The sequence below is a fragment of the Helobdella robusta genome (genome assembly GCF_000326865.2).
Source record: "Helobdella robusta unplaced genomic scaffold HELROscaffold_23, whole genome shotgun sequence".
NCBI lineage: Eukaryota > Metazoa > Annelida > Clitellata > Rhynchobdellida > Glossiphoniidae > Helobdella > Helobdella robusta.
In genome coordinates, this window is record NW_008704216.1 from 1,410,863 (window position 1) to 1,434,059 (window position 23,197).

The 23,197-nt window shown below is 33.1% G+C and overlaps 3 protein-coding genes across 3 annotated transcripts; 1 reads left to right on the forward strand and 2 right to left on the reverse strand.

Annotated features, from left to right (window-relative positions):
* Positions 1–1,066: 1,066 nt before the first annotated feature.
* HELRODRAFT_99551 (hypothetical protein) lies at positions 1,067–5,539 on the reverse strand. Its single transcript, XM_009018995.1, has 5 exons — positions 5,265–5,539; positions 4,604–4,759; positions 4,399–4,480; positions 2,910–4,255; positions 1,067–2,888 (listed from the first exon to the last, which is right to left on the reverse strand). The coding sequence occupies exons 1-4, from the start codon at positions 5,355–5,357 to the stop codon at positions 4,017–4,019; spliced, it is 570 nt and encodes a 189-aa protein (XP_009017243.1). The 5' UTR covers positions 5,358–5,539; the 3' UTR covers positions 1,067–2,888; positions 2,910–4,016.
* Positions 5,540–7,670: 2,131 nt separating this feature from the next.
* On the forward strand, positions 7,671–10,404 carry HELRODRAFT_111676 (hypothetical protein; the record flags this gene model as incomplete). Its single annotated transcript, XM_009018996.1, has 6 exons — positions 7,671–7,947; positions 8,071–8,160; positions 8,505–8,623; positions 9,027–9,141; positions 9,433–9,614; positions 9,822–10,404. 6 exons carry the CDS (start codon positions 7,671–7,673, stop codon positions 10,056–10,058), a joined length of 1,020 nt encoding a protein of 339 aa, XP_009017244.1. The 3' UTR covers positions 10,059–10,404.
* Positions 10,405–11,386: 982 nt separating this feature from the next.
* HELRODRAFT_99557 (hypothetical protein) lies at positions 11,387–18,030 on the reverse strand. Its single transcript, XM_009018997.1, has 16 exons — positions 17,905–18,030; positions 17,656–17,763; positions 17,494–17,547; positions 16,718–16,988; positions 15,472–15,608; positions 14,552–14,798; positions 14,325–14,458; positions 14,064–14,164; positions 13,731–13,894; positions 13,413–13,526; positions 13,265–13,326; positions 13,086–13,181; positions 12,869–12,950; positions 12,684–12,763; positions 12,436–12,521; positions 11,387–12,160 (listed from the first exon to the last, which is right to left on the reverse strand). The coding sequence occupies exons 1-16, from the start codon at positions 17,977–17,979 to the stop codon at positions 12,097–12,099; spliced, it is 1,875 nt and encodes a 624-aa protein (XP_009017245.1). The 5' UTR covers positions 17,980–18,030; the 3' UTR covers positions 11,387–12,096.
* Between the last annotated feature and the right edge of the window lie 5,167 nt (positions 18,031–23,197).

Genomic DNA, 23,197 nt, shown 5'->3' on the forward strand with positions numbered 1-23,197 from the left:
CCTTAACGATGTCAATTTTCAATTATTCGGTGAATAATTTATGATTCATCTTTGAAAAATTTCCTCCTACCGACCAATCACGCGTCAGATCGACTGCGTTACTATCGCCAGCACAACCCGAACACTCAGTTCTCAGGAACTAGGATATCATCCAACAGCCAATCAGTGGCAGCCAGGTCGGGCACCAACCAATCAAGCAGCGACATTGCTCGCAACCTGACCAGGGGTTCGCTTCTGCATCTCATCGATCCTGCCATTGCTTTGGCTCCTGGGGGTTTTAGGGAAAGTTACGTAATCGACCCCATAGCTGGTTAGGAAATAGAGATGGGTACTTATTTTTCATAAAATCTAGAGTAAATATAATGATATCTTTATATACTACAGTTAACTGTTAGGAAATAGGGATGTGTTGATTCTTATAAAATGTAGAATTAAATTGAAATGATTCCGCATAAAAGTTAATTTTTACCCACACAAACACTGGCAGAGCTGTTGTCGCATCTTAGTAGCGTCCGAGGCAGGCTGGCTGGCACTACGCAGGGCGTCGCAAGCCATTTACAACAGTTGGAAGTGCAGTTGTCATCTGCTGCTAAGTACGTATCTATCTAACTATCTATCTATCTAACTATCTATCTAACTATCCATCCATCCATTCATCCATCAATACGCACACACACACACACACACACACACATATCCACACATAAACAGCAAAACGCACTCGTCATCAACATCGGTTGACAGACAGTACCAACACATTCGCAACTTATACTCTGAGTTAGAGTTAGTTGCAAACCCCGCAACAACGACAACGACGAACAAAAAAATTGAAGCGCCCGTTACAACCGCATCGTCATCCGTGATAGCATCAGCTCTGCCATCGGCTAAGAAAGATTCAAACAAATATTTACTCAATTCGTCAGTAATAGTCTGTCTTTTGTTCTGAAGTGTCTTTGGTTCATTTCATCGTTATAAATTTTCTACTATGAATGTTATGATTTATTAGTAGAATCATCATTGTAAATTTAAATATTTAAAATTTTAATATTTCAACCTTTCAGATTCACAAGTAGCAAGCCACCTGATCCAACGTCCTCTTCTTCCTCCTCCTCTACCGTGGCGACGTCATCGGCAGCAGCTCTGACGTCATCTTCGTCGTCACCGTCGCTGTCTAACGTCGTGTTAACTAAACAGCGCAGACATCATCGCCACCAGCAGCCACAACCATTCTCGGCGACACCATCTCCAAAAGTTGTGGCCGTTAATAAAGTATGTAGAGAGCAGTTCGTTCAAGAGCTCCTGCTCTTCTGCACGACATCTTTAAAAAATAGGACGAGGAAAAAAGTTGTCGCCAGTGGTGTTGTGGATGATGATTATAGTGATGATGACGACGACGACGATGATGACAACCAAAGATCGTCATCATCGCCGTCGTTCACTCAGCTGCCTTTGTCGTTGTCTTCATCGCCATCACAGTCGCCACCACTATCGCCCTGGTCGGCAACATTCAGCGCTGATCCTAAGAAGAAAATATGATTGATTGATTGATCGATCGAATGATTGATTGGTTGATCGATCGATTGATAAATAAGCGAATGGCCATAATTGAATGAATGGTAAATAGATCAAACGATGGTTTATTGTTAGTTTATAGGTGAATGTATGATTCGGATAAAGCAGTCCTGATTAATGATTGATTAATTGTTTGATTGATTGATTGATGAGTGGATAGATGGATATGACAGTTGAGAGATTACTAGATAGACGGATGGATGGATAATGAATGAATGAATAAATGAATAAATAATTTATAACTAACCTAGATATACGAATGAATGAAAGTAAATGTAGATTATGTCTACCACAGAATCAATACTACTAACCAAATGTTATTCATGCCGTTTTCGTTCGTTCGTTCATTCATACATCCTCTCACTCATTCAATCAATCAATCATCAGTCATATTGATGATGATGATGATAACAACGACAGCATTGAGCCGGCATCATCATTAAAAAAAACTTAAGTGAGTGGTACCCTAGACCAGGTGTTGACAAAATACAAAAATATAGCTAATATTCACTCATTCATTTATTTATTCGTTATCAGTCCTTTTTTCACTTTTACATTCGTTCATTCAATCACTCGTTCATTAATTCATCTATCCATTTATACATTCACTCACGGACTCAATCATTCATTCATTCAATCATTCATTCAATCAATCATTCATTCATCCGTTTGGTTTTATTGATTTTTCTCCTTGTCTAATTGATAGCACGTACTGTATTGCCACGTATTGATCGGCTGTCTTTTTGTTTGATGGATGGATGCAAACAAATGCATTGAAACCCAGAAAAACAATAAAAACAACAACAAAAACAACAACAAATACTTATATTAGTTGTTGTTATTGTTGTTTTATTATTATCATTATTATCACAACTTATTTCATCGCAACAAAGGACACTATTTAAAAATCTAATGAGGAAAATTGAAGACAAACTTTAAATTAACTTTAATGCCAACAATTCGGTAGAATTCAATTCATACGATACTGTCTAAAATATGGTCTCCTTCCAACATATATATATATATATATATATATATATATAGATTTATACATATATATACTATGTGTGTATATATAGTGTATACGCTATAGAATACACTAGAATATGTGTACGTTATGTGTGTACTATCTGTCTCAGTTTGAAAAACATTTCGTCAAAAATTTATTTATTTGTATTGTTCTTGTTATAATGATTATACTTTATAATTCAATAGTGATACACGTACGTACACACACATACATACAAACAAACATATACATATATATCTGCTATACCCACATATATATATATATTCTCTCAGTTTGGTTTTAATTGATAAATATAATATATATATATATATATATATATATATATATATATATATATAATTAGCATAACACAAGTAGAGGGTGATTCATTTTTTATTGTTGATATATTTCAGTGTTTGTCGTCATCATTATCGCTAAGCTAATTACACAGACTTTTGTAACACACACGAAAACACAGACATATATATATATATATATATACACACGTACAAGCGTTACACACACACACACATGCATATATATATATGTATGTATGTATGTGTGCTAAACATACACTATGTGCTTATTTATATTGGTTTGTTCATTTGGAGTTAGAAATATTAAAGAGAGCGAAATTTATGAATCTCGTTCGTTATTTAATTGCTTTATTATTCCTCGCTCATCCACACACCTACACAAGTAAATAATAATTATAATATTATTATTTGGTCATATTAGCAATACACGCATGTGCATACGTGCACATGTTGATGTTTATATATTTTAAATTATTCTATTTATAATTGGGGGAATAATAATTTTTTGCATATTTTTTAAACAATCGCACACACACATATTTATATATATATAATATATAGCATACAAGTTTACATACGTTAATTAACATGGAGTTTTGTTACAATAAGATGACATACATGTTGAGCTAATGTTACATAAATGGACATCAAATCAAAATACATACGTATACATACATGCATACACACAAACAAGAAAACAAATAGATGCAATAGAGCAATAAGGTAGACACGGTAATGAATGAATGGAAGAATAAATAAAGAACAAAATAAAGGAATAAATGAGTGAAGGATCGAATAGATAACTTAATTAATACTAGAGGTACCATAATTCATCCAGTTTGATCGTTCATTCATTCATTCATTCACTCATGCATGCATTATTTCATGCATCCACATACATTTATTCATGTGACTGTTTCAATCAATAAATCATTCATTCATTTATTCAACCATTTATTTATTCATTCATTCATCAAGCCAAATAAAAAGATAGATCATATCAAAATTATAGCCACAATAAACAAATTACAGAATTAGTGAAAATGCATTGATTCATCATAACAAGATGGCCGCCCCCAACGTCTTCATCATCATCACTTCCCCTATAATCATCATCATCACCCCTTCACAGCGTTAGTCACAATCCCATTTTTCTGGGGACTGAGAACATTATTGATAACAGCCACTGGAATTGGAGGTATGCAGAAACGCCTAACAACAGGGGAAGTAGGGATGTGCATGATATTTTGCTGGCCCCCGAGACTAATCAGCATTTCGAGGTAGGCTCCCTGTTCTGGTCGGTACATCCCTAATTGGCGATGGGCGTCTGATGCTGAAAACCACTGTCTTCTGCGACCTGAAAGGAAACAGGTATTATACTTATTTATATTCACAAATGTTTTTTAAAATTTTATTTAAGACATTTATTGGTAATCTACTAAAATGGTAAACAGAAGAAATCAGTGATTAAAGATGAGATTAGGGATGAAGACTACTGACCAAGACTTTTCTCTTCCCATTCCTCGCAGAGGTGATCAACAATGAGCAGGTACACAGATGTTTTAGTTTTGCAGTGAGAATTCTATTTAGAGGTAAAAAAGAATTTAGGTTAAAATTGGAATAAATGATTAACGTTAAAAAAAAAAATAGATAAAACAAAGGTATTTATAAGGTCATATGATCATAAAAAAATGTAGAAACAAACCTCAAAAACTCCCAGACACCGACTGATCATTCCTTTAACACCGGCTTCTTCATGCACCTCCCTCACTGCAGCTACAGATGCATCTTCCAAAGGTTCAATGCCTCCACCAGGAACTATCCAACGATCTCTATTTCGACTGGCTGATATCAGCAAAATCTGCAAGTTAGAACATAGTTAAATCTTAAATGATTTTTAAATTAATTAAACACTCTAAAATCTAACCAAATCAATAATCAGTTACTAATCACAAGTTTAATTAGTAATTATACTCTAGTTTTGCATGATGCAGGTCTAGATATAATTATTAAAAATATATTATTAATGGTTATTTTTAAAAAATTTGGCATATAAAAATTCTAAAATAATTAGAAGCTTTGTTGTGAGCTGCCTGAGCATTCAACTAAATAAACTACTACAATAAAGAATAAACTACTATAGTTTAGAACTATACTGAGCATATATATATTACATAATAAAGAACTGTGACAGTGAGAAGCGCTCCTTAGTTCTTTTTAATAAAGTTCAAACACTAGTAAATTAATAATTTTAAAATTTTAAATTTATAGATGCAAGTTTGGCAGATAATAAATAACTATAGATAATTTTCTTTAAAAGATAATTAATTATAGATAAATTTCTTTAAGATATCTCTCAATCTAACCTCACGTTCGCTTTCGTCCTTCACGCAAACACATGCCGCTCTCAAACGATAACCATTTTCGTCGTAAATTCTATTCGGCTTCTCCTTGACCATGTTTCAAGCAAAATTACGATTTTTGAACAGCCGAAAAACTTTCTGTATTAGAACTCAGACTAGGCTACCTTCCGTCAATAATTTTGTGTGTAGAAAAAGAAGATTTTACCATAATTTTAAGATATTTGACTCGAATAATGTTGAAAACATGCGTTCATCTTGTTTATTTTTTGATCCAAGATAAGGAGGAGGTCTCTAACGGAAGATAATTCAACTTCAATTATTCATTCTTTGGGATTCTTTGTGTTTGAGTTTAATAAAAAGATTTTTAAACTGTGTAATTTCTATTAGTGATTGCTAATTTCAAAATATATTCTGATGTTTATTTTTTAATTGTTATTAGTTACATCCCTTTTTAAAACTTTCGTGAATATTCATATTGCCATTTAAATTATTACGTGCTCAGGTTTTTTACGTAAATTACAACATTTTACAAAACAAAATTATAATTTTCAATTATATAATTGTTAAAACTAATCAAAATTTTATAGAAATCTGATTAAAATTTTCTCAAAAGACATCTCTAAAGCAAAATATCAGTCGAACGCTCGCGATTAAATCATCAAAAATTAACCAATCAGATTGCAGGTTGAGATTTCAACAGCCTATCAAATGACTGCATTACCATCACGTGCTTGATCAAAAATATTCTTTCGTTACAAGACAGGAGCGCGTTGTTCGATTTTTAGGAAATTTTTTCATCTAATTTTTAGGCTAATTTGTAATTAAATTTAATAAATTGGTTTAGTAAAATATAAAAAACTATTAAACGTTATTAGTTGCTGTTGTTGATTTTTTGTTGAAAGCTCATTTGAAAAGAATCATGAGTGATTGTCAGCTATCTCCTGTGGATCATCATCTGACCAGCATAGAGATAGACGCGAGTTTGTCATTTTTTTCCAATTCAGACACAAATATTTCTTTTAGAACGTTGGCAGACATTAAGAAGTCATCGTCGTCGTCGACGGATGATATCATTTCCTTAGAAAATTTCAAATATGACGATTTAGACGTCTTTGATGACGAAAATGATTTGGCGTCTTATGGCATCCACCATCAAAATGGTGATATTAGAAACGGTAGTAGCAGCGTAAGTAAACGTCTTGAAAACAAAAGTTTCTTTAGAACTTTTTCGAATTCTGATGATAATGGCGAAAAATTTGACGTCAATTCAATCGTCACGTCGCTCTATCAAATGGGTATTTCTTCTGCTAATAACAATACTACTAACAGCAACTCAAAAACTGGTAATGTTAATTATATAACTAGTGACAATAACAACGTTGACAACAAAGCTTCAACATCATCTTCCAATAGAAACTTTCAATGGAAAGCAGACAAAGACAAAGATGCACTATTAAATTCATCATTTGATGATTCTGCTGGCAGTTTCACTCAGTCAACACCTCTGAACCAGTTCATGCAGCCAATTAATGCTCAACACAGCAGAACTTTTCAAAACTTTTTGTTGCATTCTAACTTGCAACAGCAACTACAACAACACCAACTTCAGCAACAACATCAAATTCAACAATTGCAGCAACATTTAGCATCAAATCAGTTGGAACATAATTTGAGAAATCTTCAGCAACAACCCCAATCTCCATTTGCAAGAAATGTAAACAGCATTCAGATCAGCAATCAAGAATATTTAAATTGTCAACAATTCTTTAATTTTCCACAGCAAGCGAAGGAAACACAAGCACATGAAACTAACAGACCTCTTCTCAACAGCACATCCCTACTTGGCCGACAGATTCTACCAATTAAGCAAATTAGTCTACTGAATACACCTCATGTAATATTAAAATCAAGAACCAATACACCTTTTCCAAAACATCTCATGCCTTACACAGTCAACTACAATACCAGTAGACTAAACAGTTTTCCTAATACAACTAGAAATGTTCAAATTATTGACAGTGGTGTGCAAGTCAGAAACAGTATGTCAAACACTTCATGTGGTGCTGATGATTCAGGCATTTCTGGGGTTTTCTCATCATCTTCTGACAACAGTTTCCTATCCAGCAACAATAATATTAACAATAACATCAATAGCAGTAGTCAGCAAACCATCTCATTCAATGGTTAACTTTTTTATATTTATTATTGATAGTTTAGTGTTATTGATGTTGATGGTATGTAGAATAATGATAATGTTAATATAAGTAGTGAGATTCTTGTTGTGAAACAATGGTTTCAAATTATATGTTGACTATGTTTCAATTTCTAGATTACTCCAACCAATGTTTGTTTGAAAGTTCATTATCACCCGAGCCTGCATCATCACTGAGTTGCATCCCAGTTAATGACATGGACCAAAAATTACATCATCAACAGCATCAGCAGGAACAACAACTGCAACGTCAGCTGCACCAGTTACTACAACATCAGCATCATTTGACAATTCCTGATCAAATAGTTCCATCAACAAGATTGCTGACAACGTCAGTGCCTGATGACGACAGCATAATTCGACAGCAGCAGCTACAAAAAGAGGATTGTAACCCTGTAGCAGCAACATCTCAGCATGTTGAAAAGTATTCCAGGAAAGTTTTTGTCGGTGGCCTGCCTCCTGATATTGATGATGGTTTGTTTTATCTCTAATTTATCTTCATTTATTGTTAAAAGTTCTGTTACCATGTAATAAATAATTTAAACAAAAAAAAAAAACAAATGATTATACTATTAAATAAACTTAAATGATAAACAGAGGAGATATCAGTTTCATTCCAACAATTTGGTCCTCTGGTTGTTAACTGGCCACATAAAGCTGAAAGCAAGTCATTCTTCCCACCAAAAGGTCTTCAGTATAGTTATAGTAATAATTATTTTAATTATTATTATAGTTATTGTTATAATCATATTTGATATGTCCCGCAAGCCATTCTGCAATTGAATCAGGAAGACTAATTTATACTCTTTGAATTGGTTTCTTACTCTGTATGTTTCATGTTTAACATTCTGTTTGACACTTTAATCTTATCCATGTCAGCATGTTGTTCTATGCTTCTAGTTTAAAAAGATCTGAAAGGTAATGTTGATTAAATATAGGATATTGTACATAATATTGACAATACAAATATGGTAAATAATGATGATGATGATAAAGATATTGAAAATGATAATGAAAACTTATTTTATAAGGTTATTGTTTCTTACTATTCCAATACGAGCTATCTGTACAGCATTTGTTGGATGTATGTGTCTTTAACGAAGGAAAGTTATTCTGGTTTGTCTCCAGTCCCACTATAAAGAATAAACCTGTAAGTTGAGGAACTTTTCATTATCATTATTATTCTTTAAAAAATCAGAATCTGACAGACGTAGAAACTGGTAAAACATGCAAGGCAATAAATAGTAGTAGATGACAATGGAGTGAGAATGTTTAAGCATGGAACATGAAACAATGATTTGAAATTCGAATTAGTGAAATATAATTAATTATGTGACCATTTAAAGGACTTTGTAAGAAAGTTTGGTGATTGGTGAGGGAAAGGAATGATAAGAAGTTGGAGTGTTTAAGCATACAAAATTAAACAATAATTTGAAAAATCGTGATGTTTGAAATTATATCTGTCAGTACAAGCATACATGCGTACATTCATTCATACATACATACATTCATAAATTCATACATACATACATATATATACTCCCATGTGCCAGGTTCAAATTCGAGTGTGGAACCTTCAAGATTCGGATTTTGTGTTGGACAACAGTTTACCATTGGATCCCAGGAAGACAATTTTTGTTGGCGGTGTTCCAAGGCCTCTCAAAGCTGGTTTGTATGATATTTCTTTACTCAAATTCTTTGAATAAATTAGAAGGAAGTAGATCTAGAGACCAAGTTGTAGATGACAAACTAAGTTTTAGAAGAGTTATAAGAGTAAATACAGAAAATGATTCACTTGTAAGTTTAGTAAAGTTTTGAAGAATTAATTTTATTTACAATTAAATAAATTATTTAATTGATCAGCTATTCATTTCTTAACCTTTTTCAAAGCATTTTATTTGTCTGACAGTTTTATATTGAAATATTTAACTATTCATCCTTGCTACCCAATGAACGCAGTTGAACTGGCGACGATAATTGATCGTTTGTACGGAGGTGTGTGTTACGCTGGCATTGACACTGATCCCGAACTGAAGTATCCGAAGGGGGCCGGCAGAGTTGCATTCTCCAATCAGCAGAGTTACATTGCTGCCGTCAGTGCTAGGTTCGTTCAACTGCAGCATGCCGATATCGATAAGAGAGTTAGTTAGGAGGTTTCGGGGATTTTTGCTTTTTGTTCTGGAGTTTGTTCTTTGATAAGAATATGATGATCGTAAGGAAGATTCGTTTGTTTTTTGTTTTTATTTGAACTTTCAACTCATTGTTATACGTTTTTAACATTCTTATACAAAATGTATACTTGTTCTTTCAATTATTTTCTACTACTTATTTATATTCCTAAAAACAAGGTCGAAGTGAAGCCATACGTCCTAGACGATCAGCTATGCGATGAATGCAACAAGACAACAGGCTCAGGCAAGTACGCCCCATTCTTCTGTGCCAACGTCACATGCTTGCAATACTTTTGCGAGAATTGTTGGTCTGTTGTTCATGCCAGACAGGGTAGAGAATTTCACAAGCCCCTTGTTAAAGAAGGCGCTGACAGACCAAGAGCCATGCCTTATAAGTGGAGATTCAATTTATAGAGAGAGATGTTGCTGCCTGTGGGAGGGATATATATATATATATTTTATTCACGTTTATCTACGATGATGATTTATTTATGATGATTGGTTAATTAATCAATTGGACGATTGTTAAGAGTGTTATTACCTATGTTAATTTGAAACGAATACACCTACCTTCGTTTTTTTTTCATTTTTTTCATTTTCTTGACGTTTAAGTAGTTTTAAAATGGTTTTATTTTTTTATTTTTCGTTTTCTATTTGTATATTTCATTGATTCGAATATACTTTCAGAGCTAGTTTCATTTTTTTCCCTGTAGATTTTTGTTTTCATTTTTTTTTTCTTCAGTTATAACTTTGCAATTTTAAAATATGTGATATAATCAGTTCTCAATAATTTGAAATTCAAGCGTACGACCTGACAATAGCTGAAACGATGATAGCGAATATAGAAAAATAATTCCTACCTATTGTATAGTTTTTTTCCATTGGCTGTCATATTTTTATCACATTTTTTTACAACTTATTTCAATTTGTTCTATTCCTATTGGTAATATACACTTCACGGTTTTATTTCACTGTTATTTGTATGTTAGTTTTATTTTCCATTTACCTTTTTTAACTATTTTGCAGTTTTTCATCAATTTTTTTTACGTTTAAATTAATAACTTTGTACCACGGAAGTGAGATTTAGAGCAGAGTAAAATAAGTAATAGCGAGCTTCATGGCTGGAGACAGTTTCAAAATAGTATAGCTAAATAAGCATTTGATTTCTCATTTGACTGCCGACTTACCATTTTTGTTTATATCAAAGTTTTTTCTTTTAATTTCTTTCGTTTTTCTAAATTTTGTTACAAGTTCATTTTTCAAGATGTGTTTTAAAAGTTTGTTTTTATATTGAGATTCACTATTGGCTTCATTACTTGCCATTTTTTCCATTTATATTTTTCATATATTTGCTGTTCTAATTTCATTTCTGTTGTTACATATCAGTTCGAAATTTGGTTTTTACAATTTTTTATTTGTTTTTCATTCAACATTGTTTAATATACACACACCCACACATATATATATATTCGCGTGTATGTTAGACCATATTTTATACAGTATTGTATGAATTCTACCGAATTGTTGGAATTAATCAATTCAAAGTTTGTCTTTTCAATGTTCCTTACTTTTCCAGAAAATTATAGTAAGTAAAATTGAGATGACGACAATTCAGTAGAATTCATACAATACTGTATATATAGTCAACAAAAATTAACTTCAAAATGTTTAAAATACAAAAGTCCTACACACACACATTGAGATGACTTGAAAATGTTATAATCATAAACAACAGATACACATTTTCAACATAATAACCATTTCTCACATAGAATCGAGTACAATACTGCACTCGGGAACAATAGATAGATACTAACAGCAGGAAAATTTAAGTAATATTTTATCGTACAATGGGCTTTTACGTAGATTAGATTGTTCAAACATGTAAAATCAAATGATCTTTAAACAGGAATACACTATTCTTCAAGGAAAAATACGTCTTTTTTATACAAACAAGTGTTAACGTAACACATTGAACAGTTAATTTAATAACTTATCTTGCAAAAACAATAATTATAATCATTCCTAGCAAGGCATCTGTGTACATGTTAATAATCTTGCATACGTACATGCATACGAGCGCGTTAGCACCCATACACCTACATACAAACTACCGTCGTTTTATTTACAAGTTTGCTTCATAATTTTTTCTCTTTAGTTTATTAATTTCATATGTTTTTCATTTACTATGTTACATTTTACATGTATGTACACTCACACATATGCAAAACATCACACATATGCAAAACATGCATTAGCCATTCATCCATAAATTCACACCAAATTAACGTTGACATTTGTGATGACAGTAATTTGGGATGGATGGATTGACTAATTGATTGATTTATTATGCTGTGAGCACTGGTAACAAACAAGGACTGTTTCACGTGACAGATCAATCGGCGTCAAATCGAGGCAATCACGTAATTATATGACCGAATGATTAGTAACTTCATGGTATGACTTCCATGTCTCGCTCGATGCCGACGAATCGCAACTGTTCCGTAGGACCGTATCTGAAGATTAAAATTTTTTTTAAATCAAGCAAGTTTTTAAACTAAGAAAGTTTTTGAGTTTTGTTTTATGGCGCTATTATAGTTTAATACTCTTTTAAAATTTCAAAGAAATTGTTTTGATCAAAGAATATGTTCCAGAGGTAATTTCTATTATCTGTTATGCTCATTTTAATGTACATTTACTTAATGCATTTACAACGTGCTTAATCAATTAACTATCTGGTTTATCAATTTATAGGTTGTTTATTATTTTAGCTTTAAGAACGTCTGGAAACCTGTAATCAAAGAATAGTTCCTCTCCAGCCTGTATTGCCCTTTTGGCAAATATTCCAATTCTGTGATCGCCATTTACCATCATGACCTGGTTATAAATATTTAACGTTTGTTTGTTATCATTTTCAAATGACTTAATTAAGTGTCAGTTATATGCTCTACCATACAGACGAAGTTAATATCTAATTTTATTGATTGATCTAATTAAATATCGATTATGTTAAATTAGTTTATAATCCGAGTGATGTACCTTGGCATAGCAATTGGGATTGATGGAGTGATTGGCAAATCTTATTTTGTTCCCTTTCCTTGTGGCATCAACAACGAAATCTATGTGTTTTAAATTAATGCATAATATTTACCTAGATCAAAAGAAGCGAGTCAAATTTTGATAAGATGGTAGATTCATAAAAAGATATCACAGAATGTACTGACCGCTGTTAAGGTTGAAGAGAAAACTGCACATGTATCTATCATAAACTTTGCCCCTTCTATCTGCTTCATCCTGAGTTATCACCTGAGATAAAAGTTTGTAATTTGTCAGCTTTACCAGTTTCAACAATTACCGATTAATTAAAACGCAAAATGATTGGATAAATGAATCATCCATTTTCATAAGTGAATGATTAGAAAATTTATACTTGACGCTAACCTCTCCACAGTATTCTGATATAAATTCATTTTTCTCACAGGATTCTTTCAAGAATATGCCCCAACCAGCAACATCGGAGGGAGCCAACAACAGATGCTAAGTAAGGTAACAATTTCAAAATTGAACGTTACTACTCATCTCATTCATGTATGTATAAAATGCGAAATCTTGAAATCAACCTTCTTCATTCCTCTCTGAACGCAAACATTCTTGCATGTAATCTTTTTCAAGTCAAATTGATCTGCAATACGGTAAAAAAAACTTTCAGAATTATTCTATAGTAAAAAATTGTTGACAATAGCAAAACTGCAAACAACAGCAACTTACCAGCCCCGCAAGTCTGGCATAGATCAGGATCACACTCTCTAACGGCCACAAAACACGGACACTGTTTCGTGTTGCATTGTCCTTTGCAGCGACAACCTGGAAATCTGTTTGGACCTGTGTTCAATAAATTACAAAAATTATTTTTACTGACAATATATCTTTAATAATGAGCTTGATTTTTTAAACTGTTTGCGTCCAAAATGCTGTTTCACGTCTTCAATTTTATAATGAATTTAGCGAGCAATGCAACGTAACAATCTTATATCATTGTTAAGTTACTTGGAGTTTTTTACTTAAAACACCTAATGTAGAACTAACAATCGACACTGCACTGGCAGAACTTCTCACAGAAATGCATCTGAACACATCTGCACGACTCATCACAGCGTACACCTGGATGGTCACATGGTATGTAGTTGTGGGCATGACTAGCAGTCGGATCTCGCCTAACTTGAGTCTTTCTTAAGTGCATTGTCCAGATTCTGAAGTTAGGAATTGGTGGATAAATTTATGGATGGGTTATTTATTTTATCAATTCTTATTTAAAATTGGGATCAATTGAAATCTTACATTTGATGCAATCGCCTATGTAGAAAAAAAACAAAGAAACAGAAGAGAAGAAAAACAAAAATATAGTTTTAAAATAATTACGATCTGTTTTTCTTCTTCTTCTTCTTTGCTGGTTCCTTGTTATCAGCCTCGAGATTGGGAGTGGGAAGAAAGTCTGCCTCCAGTTTGGCAAACTCGTAAACCTGGTTTGTGATTGGATAACTACTTAGTTACATATTCTAATTATAAGAAACAAAAATTCAATATTAATAAATGTTAATGATTCTGTAATTAAAATGAACAGAAATGAAATACGTTTCATATAATCAAGAATCTTTTTAAATGCCACAGCTAACAACAGACCTGAAGACAAGACTTGGTCTGTAACACCCTGCTTATTGCACAATAGTTGCCATACAGTACATTTACCAGGGCTCTAAACATGGACTTTTCAGCATTGGACCAGTCCACTGTTGTATTCTGAGGAGGAGGCAAATCTGAAAAAAAGGTTCAGCAAACATAATTCAATTACGATTTAATTAATATTAATGTATCAGGTTCAAAATCTTGGCATAATCCCAACAACTAACCATACAACTCATTGGTAACTTCACTTTCCTCACTGCACGTACTGGCTGAACTACTGACTTGCCCATCTCTTTTCCTTTTCCTTCCAGAGCGCCCATCTCTATTATTTAGATTGTTGTTGATATTGCGATGTCTTTTGAAGCAGCGTTTTATACTATTTGTAGAATTACTTCTATTGAGTTTTGGCTTTCTATTGTTATTAACGTTATTGTTGCTATTGCTGTTACTGTCATCATCGTTTTCGTCATCCTCAACTTCATCCTCTTCCTCATCATCATCTCCATCCTCATCATCTTCATCTTCTTCATCATCAATAGCGTTATTATTTTTGTTATCACCACCATCTTTATCGACATCATCACCATCTTGTTTACCTAGTTTTCCTAATTTCCTAACATTTGCGTCGACTATGATTGATGTCCCTTCAGAAGTAGAAGAGGAAGTCGTTGCTGACTTCATCAATGTTGTTGTAGTGCTGGTAACAGCAGCTGGTAACAATGTCACTACAGCTAACGCTGTAGTGACATTAATTGTAGTTGAAGTTGACAGAGTTGAAGTTGTTGCAGTTGATGTTGTAGTTGAAGGTAGAGATAGCTGTAGATATACACATATAGATACAAATCAATGACATTTATTGAAGGACAAAAAAAAAATTAAATTTATAAATAAAAATTTATTAAAAAAAACTGACTGACAAAAGATGTTAAATACATACGAGATAACACTGAGGTCCACAGGCTTCTAACGGCATTGAACAAACTTCAATTCTCTTGCCCACGTTCGAACTGCTTGTTTTATAGGCTGCAAGGTTCATTGATTGATGAGATGATGGTTCATTGATTCATACATTGAAATGTTAAGTTGATTGATTGAAATGTCATTACAACGATATTCATACTCCCACCAAATGACACCACCATACATACTTACGATGTAGGAAGCAGTCGTATTTATAACACCTCCTACAGAACAGTGAATGAAATGAGTGCATGGTCTGACATCTGGTGACTGATTTTGCGTTTGGGCCATCAATATTTGGAGTGCACTGTAAGTTTAATGCTGGTACCACTGGTGATGGTGACATTAATGAGGATGATGTTGTTGTTGCTGTTGTTGTCTTTGTATTTGAGCTTAAGAGATCATCTGAACTAGTTATAGTTGATGGAATGTTGTTGCTGTCACTGTACAATGAGCTAGCTACATCCTTGCACGTGCCTCTATGAAGATGTGATGAATTGAGCATAATAGATGTCATCATTGTCGTTGTTGATGTCATTAATGATGGTGACAAGTTGCTTGCATTAGATTTGATGTCTTTACAAGAAGATGACGTTGATGTGCTTGATGTTGCTGTCAACATATCTAATGACGTCAGTGAAATTAAGGATGATAAAGATGACGACGATGATGACAAAGACGATGAAAAATAAGACGGAGCAGACATCAATAAGGAAGTGCATTTAAATGAACTTCTACCAGAACAGACACCACCACCACTACTACTACTACTACTACTACTACTACTACTACTTCCACTATTACTACTACTACTACTGCTGCTAATGTTACTAGAACTATTGTTACAAGTATTTGCAGTGTTATTGGTAGGAGCTACGGTTGTCAACAAAAGAAAGGATGGTGGATTGCTGATATTTCTGTCAGCACTGTCAGCAGTGACATCAATGCTTGATGTTGTCGTTGATGTCACCATTTTTCTGGGTGAGTGGGCGTACTTATTTGGGGAGGACGTCATTTTTGCCGATGTCGAAGATGATGAAGACGACGAAGTGGGTAGGGATGGTGACTTGTTCCTAATCATCATCATCATTGTTGATGTTGATTGGGGAGAAGTTTTTAAACGGGGTGAAGCTGTTGATGATGATGACGGCAGCGATGATGATGATGATAACGTAAATGATAATGATGATGTCACCGCTAGGTTTTTGTTTAGTAACTGTTGTTGTTGTTGTTGATGAACTTGTTGCTGTTTCAACTCATTCTCATAGAACCTTAACATTTTCAGGATAAAGAAAAAACACATTATGATAATTGCCACTGTTGATTTATTTAATTAATTAAACCAATTCAATCAATAATAGTCAAAATTTACACAAAATAAAATAACCAATTTGGTGAATAAAAAACAAATAAAATAATTATAAATATACAACTGAATATATAATTTTCTTTAAATAAAATAAAAAACATCAGCCACCTTCTTTCCAGGACAGATTTGGAACCTTTCGTAGGAAATGTCAATGAGATGAAATTGATTATTTTTTCAACTGTCTCTTTATGTTGTATCGAGTTTTTCAGCCAGTTTATGCTCATATTATCTAGACTCTTTGGTGAATTGCTATCATCGTCATCATCATCATCGTCGTCGTCATCATCATTTTTCTTCTTATTGCCACCGCCACTGTTGTTCATGCTATTTTCCTCCTCATCGCCATCGATGCTTATTACAGATGCGCTGTTTCTGTTACTATTCACGCTGTTGTTGTTCCTATTTCTGGACAACTTCCTACACCTCCTGGTCGACGTGCCCTCCATCGTGCTCGGAAGTTTCACCTTCTCTGAATTTTAAGGTCATAAATTATAAAAATGATAAAAAAGATGAATAATTATCATCCCCAATACAATCATCATCAGTACCAAACCATCATCATTATCAATACAGGTCTGCAAAGACACTTGTAACGCTGTCCACATTACCAAATGAAGCACCACCACCACTACTACTACCACTACTACTACTATTACTACCACTACTACTACTAACTACTACTAATGCTGCCGTTGAAACTTGTACAATTATTTGAATACTGCAATTAATTATTTTAATACGGCTGTTCATAAAAACAACAAACAAGCTCCTCCCACTGAACTGACCCGAATTTTTCAGCAGCAAATCAAAAGTGTTTGATTTCATAAGAGATGTAACTAGGTCATGTATTACTTCTGGCTGCATTATGTCTTCCAGCTTGTCACCATGGACCTGATGATGATGACAAATTTGATCAATAACAGGATTAGTTATAGTCTATATCATCATCATCACATCATATCATCACCACCATCATCATCATCACGTCATCTGTGTCACCTTTCCATTGTAATTCTTCAAAAGTTCCTCTATAAAAGTGCCACCGTCTTTCTCGAGAGCATCGTCGCCCATGTAGGGAATGTTGTGCAGAGTCGTCTCATCTTCGACCTGTTGCCGTCATTCACCATTACGATCGTCATCACCACCATCAACACAAGGATGAAGATAAGATGATGATGATTACGATGATGATAGAGAAAAAAGGAAGAACATCTTACATATAAAAATCACATTGAAATCACAACTGACCATAAAATTCTGTTGGACAGGTGCCCAGCTGTACATGGTTGGCAGCGAACAACAAGATGGCAACAAGTTGCACATGATCGACTGCTCCTGCTTCAATAGAGGACTCTTTGAGGTGCACTGATTGGTTGGAGAAGGTAGAGTTTAAATTTTGATTGGCCATGGAAGAGAATTAGTAAATTATGATTGGCCGCTTGGTAAAAATATTCAATTATAATTGGTGAAAATGAATAAAATTGTTAATTTATGATCGATGAATGAGTAGAATTGTTAAATTTTTATTAGTAAATGAGTTAAACTATTAAATTTTAATTGAGTAAATGAGTTAAACTATTAAATTTTAATTGAGTAAATGAGTTAAACTATTAAATTTTAATTGGTCAGCAAGTGGAATTATTTATATGTATTTGTTAATAGGGTTAATTGGAATTGCATTATGCCAATAAATGCATTTATTAAATTATGATTGATCAATTTGCACATTGAAAATTCAATTGATGTGTTATAAAATTGTAATGAATGAAATTGCTAATTCAAAAGTTGAGTTAGTATTACAACTGTAAATAATTGAATAATAATTAATCTAGTTAACTTTTTAATTACTTTTTTGTTAACAGATGTGAATTTGAGTGTTTCTATTGGGACAAATCTTTTGACCAATCGTTGATCATCTTTCATTTTACGATCAATTCTTTTATCCGATAAAAATTTCTGATTCAAAGATGTTAGGTTCTGCAGCAGTTTAAAATATGATGCCAGTTAAGAAGTAAAAATAGTTTTCTAATTTAAAAGTAAAATAAGGAAATTTGAAAAAAGAGTGATCTAGTTGTATCTAACTTTGACATCTTCGGCTCTTTTAACAGCTTTACAGTGCCTTATTCTTGCGTATTCAGCCTTTATTTTTTTCTTGATCTCATTGAAAAGACTGACACCATCAATGTGCTGATTGGACCCAGTCACTGATTTCACATTTTAGTGGGCAAATAAAATGAAAGTTATTTTTATTTTTAGAAATTTTCAGGTGGTTTAAAGATGCAGTTAGGATTAATTATTACATTACCGTCGATGTTCTTACTCCTCAATCGTTTCACGTTGGCAGACATATTGATGAGAAAGTCCAATTCGAGCAGGTAGATCGCGAATAAATTTTTTGAAACAAAACTAAATAAAATTTCAACCGAATGAAAATTAACAAATTTTAAAAAGATAAATATGCATTTGAACAAATTTGAAACAACCGAACGCCCGAAAAGAGTAATTTAAATTCCGATCAAAATCAAATATCGCAGGGTCCCGCGACAAAGATTACAAACAAAGATAAAAAATTAATTGTATGTTTTTTTTATTTCCAAATAAGCCTTGTTTAGCGCTTTTCATAATAAAGTAACTTAATTACATATATAGATATATAAATATATATATATATATATACTTTACAATATTCTATAAATTCTACCGAATGTTTGGCGTTAATATGTTTGTAGTTCGTTTTTTCGATTTTTCTCACTAGTGAGAAAAATACAAACATATTAACAAATTTATAGAATATTGTAAAAATTATGGTCTATTACCAACATATATATATATACATACACATATATATATACATATATTCTAAGCATATTGTTAATACAAGGTTAATTATGGAATTGAGGTTTTTATGAGAACCAACGAATGTATAAGAAAATTTGCATTACCTTAGAGTTGTATCATTAACTATCATAAAATTTGAGTTATATGTGTGTATTCTAATTATATGTATGTGTGTACATGTACATACAACACACACACACGCATACACACACACACACGTACACACGCACACTCACACAGTCACCTTATTTTTCAATTTTCTGCAAAATATCGACCCATCACAGAATTTTTTTTTCGACTGACGACTTAATGGAGAGCTTCTGCATGTCGCTAGTAATAATAGTATTTGTAATGGTAGTAGTAGTAGTACTGGTAGTAGTAGCAGCAGCAGCTACAGCAGTAGTAGTGGTGGTAGCTGCAGTAGTGGTAGTAGCAGTAGTATTTGTACAAATGAATTGCATAGTGGGATGCTAGCTGTGATTTAATTTATTGCCCATTGTAATGTTCGTTCGTGGTCGGTGGCTGTCCGTTCGTGTCGCTAGCGTCATCATCGTTGCTTTCGTCATCAGTGATGTCATCCTCATCGTCACATTCAAAATAATAACAACAACAACAACAAAAATAATAATAATAGCCACAATCGTCACTCATATTGATGAAAATCGTCATCACGATAATTGTTAACATCATCGTTCCATCCATCCATCCATCCATCCATTTGGTTAAATTTTTATTCAATATGCTTATCATCATTATCACTATCAGTACCATCATCATCATCACTACAATCATCATCATCATCGTCATCAACAACAACATCGTCGTCTTCCTCCTCCTACTCCTCCAATGATATATTCCAGGACCCGATGTAGTGTCAGCAAAGAAATTATACACATCCATAATTTTGTTATAGCTATTGTTATTAAAATGATAATAATAATAATAATTGTTATTATTGTTATTTATATTTTTTTCGATATTCCATCTGTGAAATATTAATTTCGTTATAATTTAGCGCACTAAAAGTTTTTTTCGTATTTTCTTTCCTCCCTCTCTCCCTCTTTCTCTCTCTCTCTCTCTCTCTCTCTCTCTTTCTCTTCAAAAAAAAATGTTTCCTTTTTTATTTTAATTTTCCATTATCAAACTTTTGCAGCTCCAGACATCGTCCTCATCATCATCATCATCATCATCGTCCTTATCGTTATCATCCCAATCATTACGTCATCATCGTCGTCATCATCATTTTATGACGTCATTGTCGTAGCCTTCTCAAAGCTCAGAAACCAATTCAATATTCGGATGGAGTGAGAAAAATCTAAATGAATGAAAGAATGAATGAATGGACGAATGTTTAAAAAAGTAAAACAAATATGTAATCCCGACTACTACTGCCACTACTACTATTACTTCTACCACTATAATTACAATCACTGCTGCTACTACTACTACTACTTCTAGAGTTGTAGCATTAATGATAGTATTTATAACTAATTTATTATTGGTAGTATCGCCAACATCATTGGAACCCTTACACCTTGTAACGATATTTATGTGTACGTGTGTTTTGCTTGCTGCTTTGTGACGGTTTCGTCTCGATACAGTCTTGTGTCGTCTCATTTCGGAATGATTTTAATATGATTGTGTCGGTACCGTTTTCGTAACGGTTTAACAGTGGTTTCGTTTAATAACGAATTTGTAAACAGTTTCATTTAGTAATGGTTTCATATTATAACGATTTCGTTTCGCAGTAGTTTCGTTTCGTTTCATTTTGTTTCGATACGGTTTACTTCTTTTTATTTTATATATACGTTTGTGTTTGGTGGCGTTTTTGCATTGTGCCGTCTAATCGTGTTTTACTGCTTTTAAATGTTTTCGCTGCCGTAAAGATGGGCGGACAGAGGGATGAATGAATGAATGGATGAATGAATGAATGAATGGATGAATGGATGGATGAATGAATCAATGGATGGATGGATGAATGAATGGATGGATGAATGAATGAATGAATCAATGGATGGATGAATCAATGGATGAATGAATGAATGAATGAATGAATCAATGGATGGATGAATCAATGGATGAATGAATGAATGAATGAATGAATCAATGGATGGATGAATGAATGGATAAATGAATGGATAAATGAATGAATGAATGAGTAGTAAAAAAATGAGTAGATGTATTAAATAAACATTAATCGTTATCATTGAAATTCTTTTCATCACCACTATCATCATCATCACCACCATCACCACTATCATCATCACAATCATCATCATCATCACCACCACCTGCATCTCGATAACATCTCCCACGCATGCGAAAACTGGATGAAGAGATAAAAATAATTACCCATCTCTAAATCAGTGATGTCCTACCATACAATATAACCGACAATATACCGACGATTCTACACACACACACACACACACACACACACACACACACACACATATATATATATATATATATATATATATATATTATCTGTATATATATCATCATATAATATATATATATATATATATATATATTATATGTATATATATATTATCTGAAGTAGGAACATGCGATTATTTCCGTTTTGTCGAATATCGTCCGGTATTTTCTCGGTTCGCTATAAATCGGTACGGCATTGTTGGAGTTGCTGAGCCAGCGCTGTCCAATACGAGTCAGTCTGATCTGATTGAATGTTGTTCGCTATTTAACGGTTGCAGTCGGTTTCTCGCCACGGTTATTTGGTGTCACAGGACGGTCTGTCATAAATTTCTTACCAGTGACAATCTATTTGGACTAAATCTAAAAACATACGAACATATGTAGGTAAAAATGAATGACACAAGTGAAAGAACGAACGAATGAATGAATGAAAGTTTGAATGGATGAAGAGATAAAGGAATGAATACATGAATGAAAGATTGAATGAAGAAATGAAAGAATGGAAGCATCATAAAGCAGAGTTTGAAAATGATGTATGCATGCGACGATAACGATCTCGATACAAACAATATTTGACTTGCAATTACCTAACTACATACACATACACGATTGAATGAATGAATGTGTAGATGAAGGAATGAATGAATGGATGAATGAATGTGTAGATGAAGGAATGAATGAATGGATGAATGAATGTGTAGATGAAGGAATGAATGAATGAATGAATGAATGAATGAATGAATGAATGAATGAATGAATGAATGAATGAATGAATGAATGAATGAATGAATGAATGAATGAATGAATGAATGAATGAATGAATGAATGAATGAATGAATGAATGAATGAATGAATGAATGAATGGATTAATGAACGAACGAACGAACGAACGAACAAAGAATGAACGAACGAATGATCGAAGAAAAGAAGGAGAGGAAAATTGTATAAATAACAAAACATCGCAGGGATAAATCAATTGATGAATTTGTACGATTGGTTTATTGAATGAATGAGATTGAATGAGAGAGAGAGAAAGAGAGAGAGAGAGAGAGAGAGAGAGGATAGAAGAGGGGAGAGAGATTGAATGAAAGAGAGAGAGAGAGAGAGAAAGAGAGAGGAAAAATGAAAAAGAAATAAAATCATAACTGGAAAATTCTGGAAAAAAACATTTCCACGTTTGTGAGCGATGATAAATATTGGAAGTGAATTGAATTCGAACGCGTCCAATAATGTACTGGACCATAGACTAGAAAAAAAGACATAG

Excerpts from the sequence above, each read along its gene's own strand:
- HELRODRAFT_99551 (XM_009018995.1), bottom strand. The coding sequence starts at position 5,357 with ATGGTCAAGGAGAAGCCGAATAGAATTTACGACGAAAATGGTTATCGT. Across the intron at positions 4,760-5,264 it reads AGGACGAAAGCGAACGTGAG|ATTTTGCTGATATCAGCCAG; the intron begins GTTAGATTGAGA and ends TCTAACTTGCAG. Across the intron at positions 4,481-4,603 it reads GGTGTCTGGGAGTTTTTGAG|AATTCTCACTGCAAAACTAA; the intron begins GTTTGTTTCTAC and ends ACCTCTAAATAG.
- HELRODRAFT_99557 (XM_009018997.1), bottom strand. The coding sequence starts at position 17,979 with ATGTGCAACTTGTTGCCATCTTGTTGTTCGCTGCCAACCATGTACAGC. Across the intron at positions 16,989-17,493 it reads CAGAAGTAATACATGACCTA|GAAAATAGCATGAACAACAG; the intron begins GTTACATCTCTT and ends GGCGATGAGGAG. Across the intron at positions 13,895-14,063 it reads AAGAAGAAGAAAAACAGATC|AATCTGGACAATGCACTTAA; the intron begins GTAATTATTTTA and ends TCCTAACTTCAG.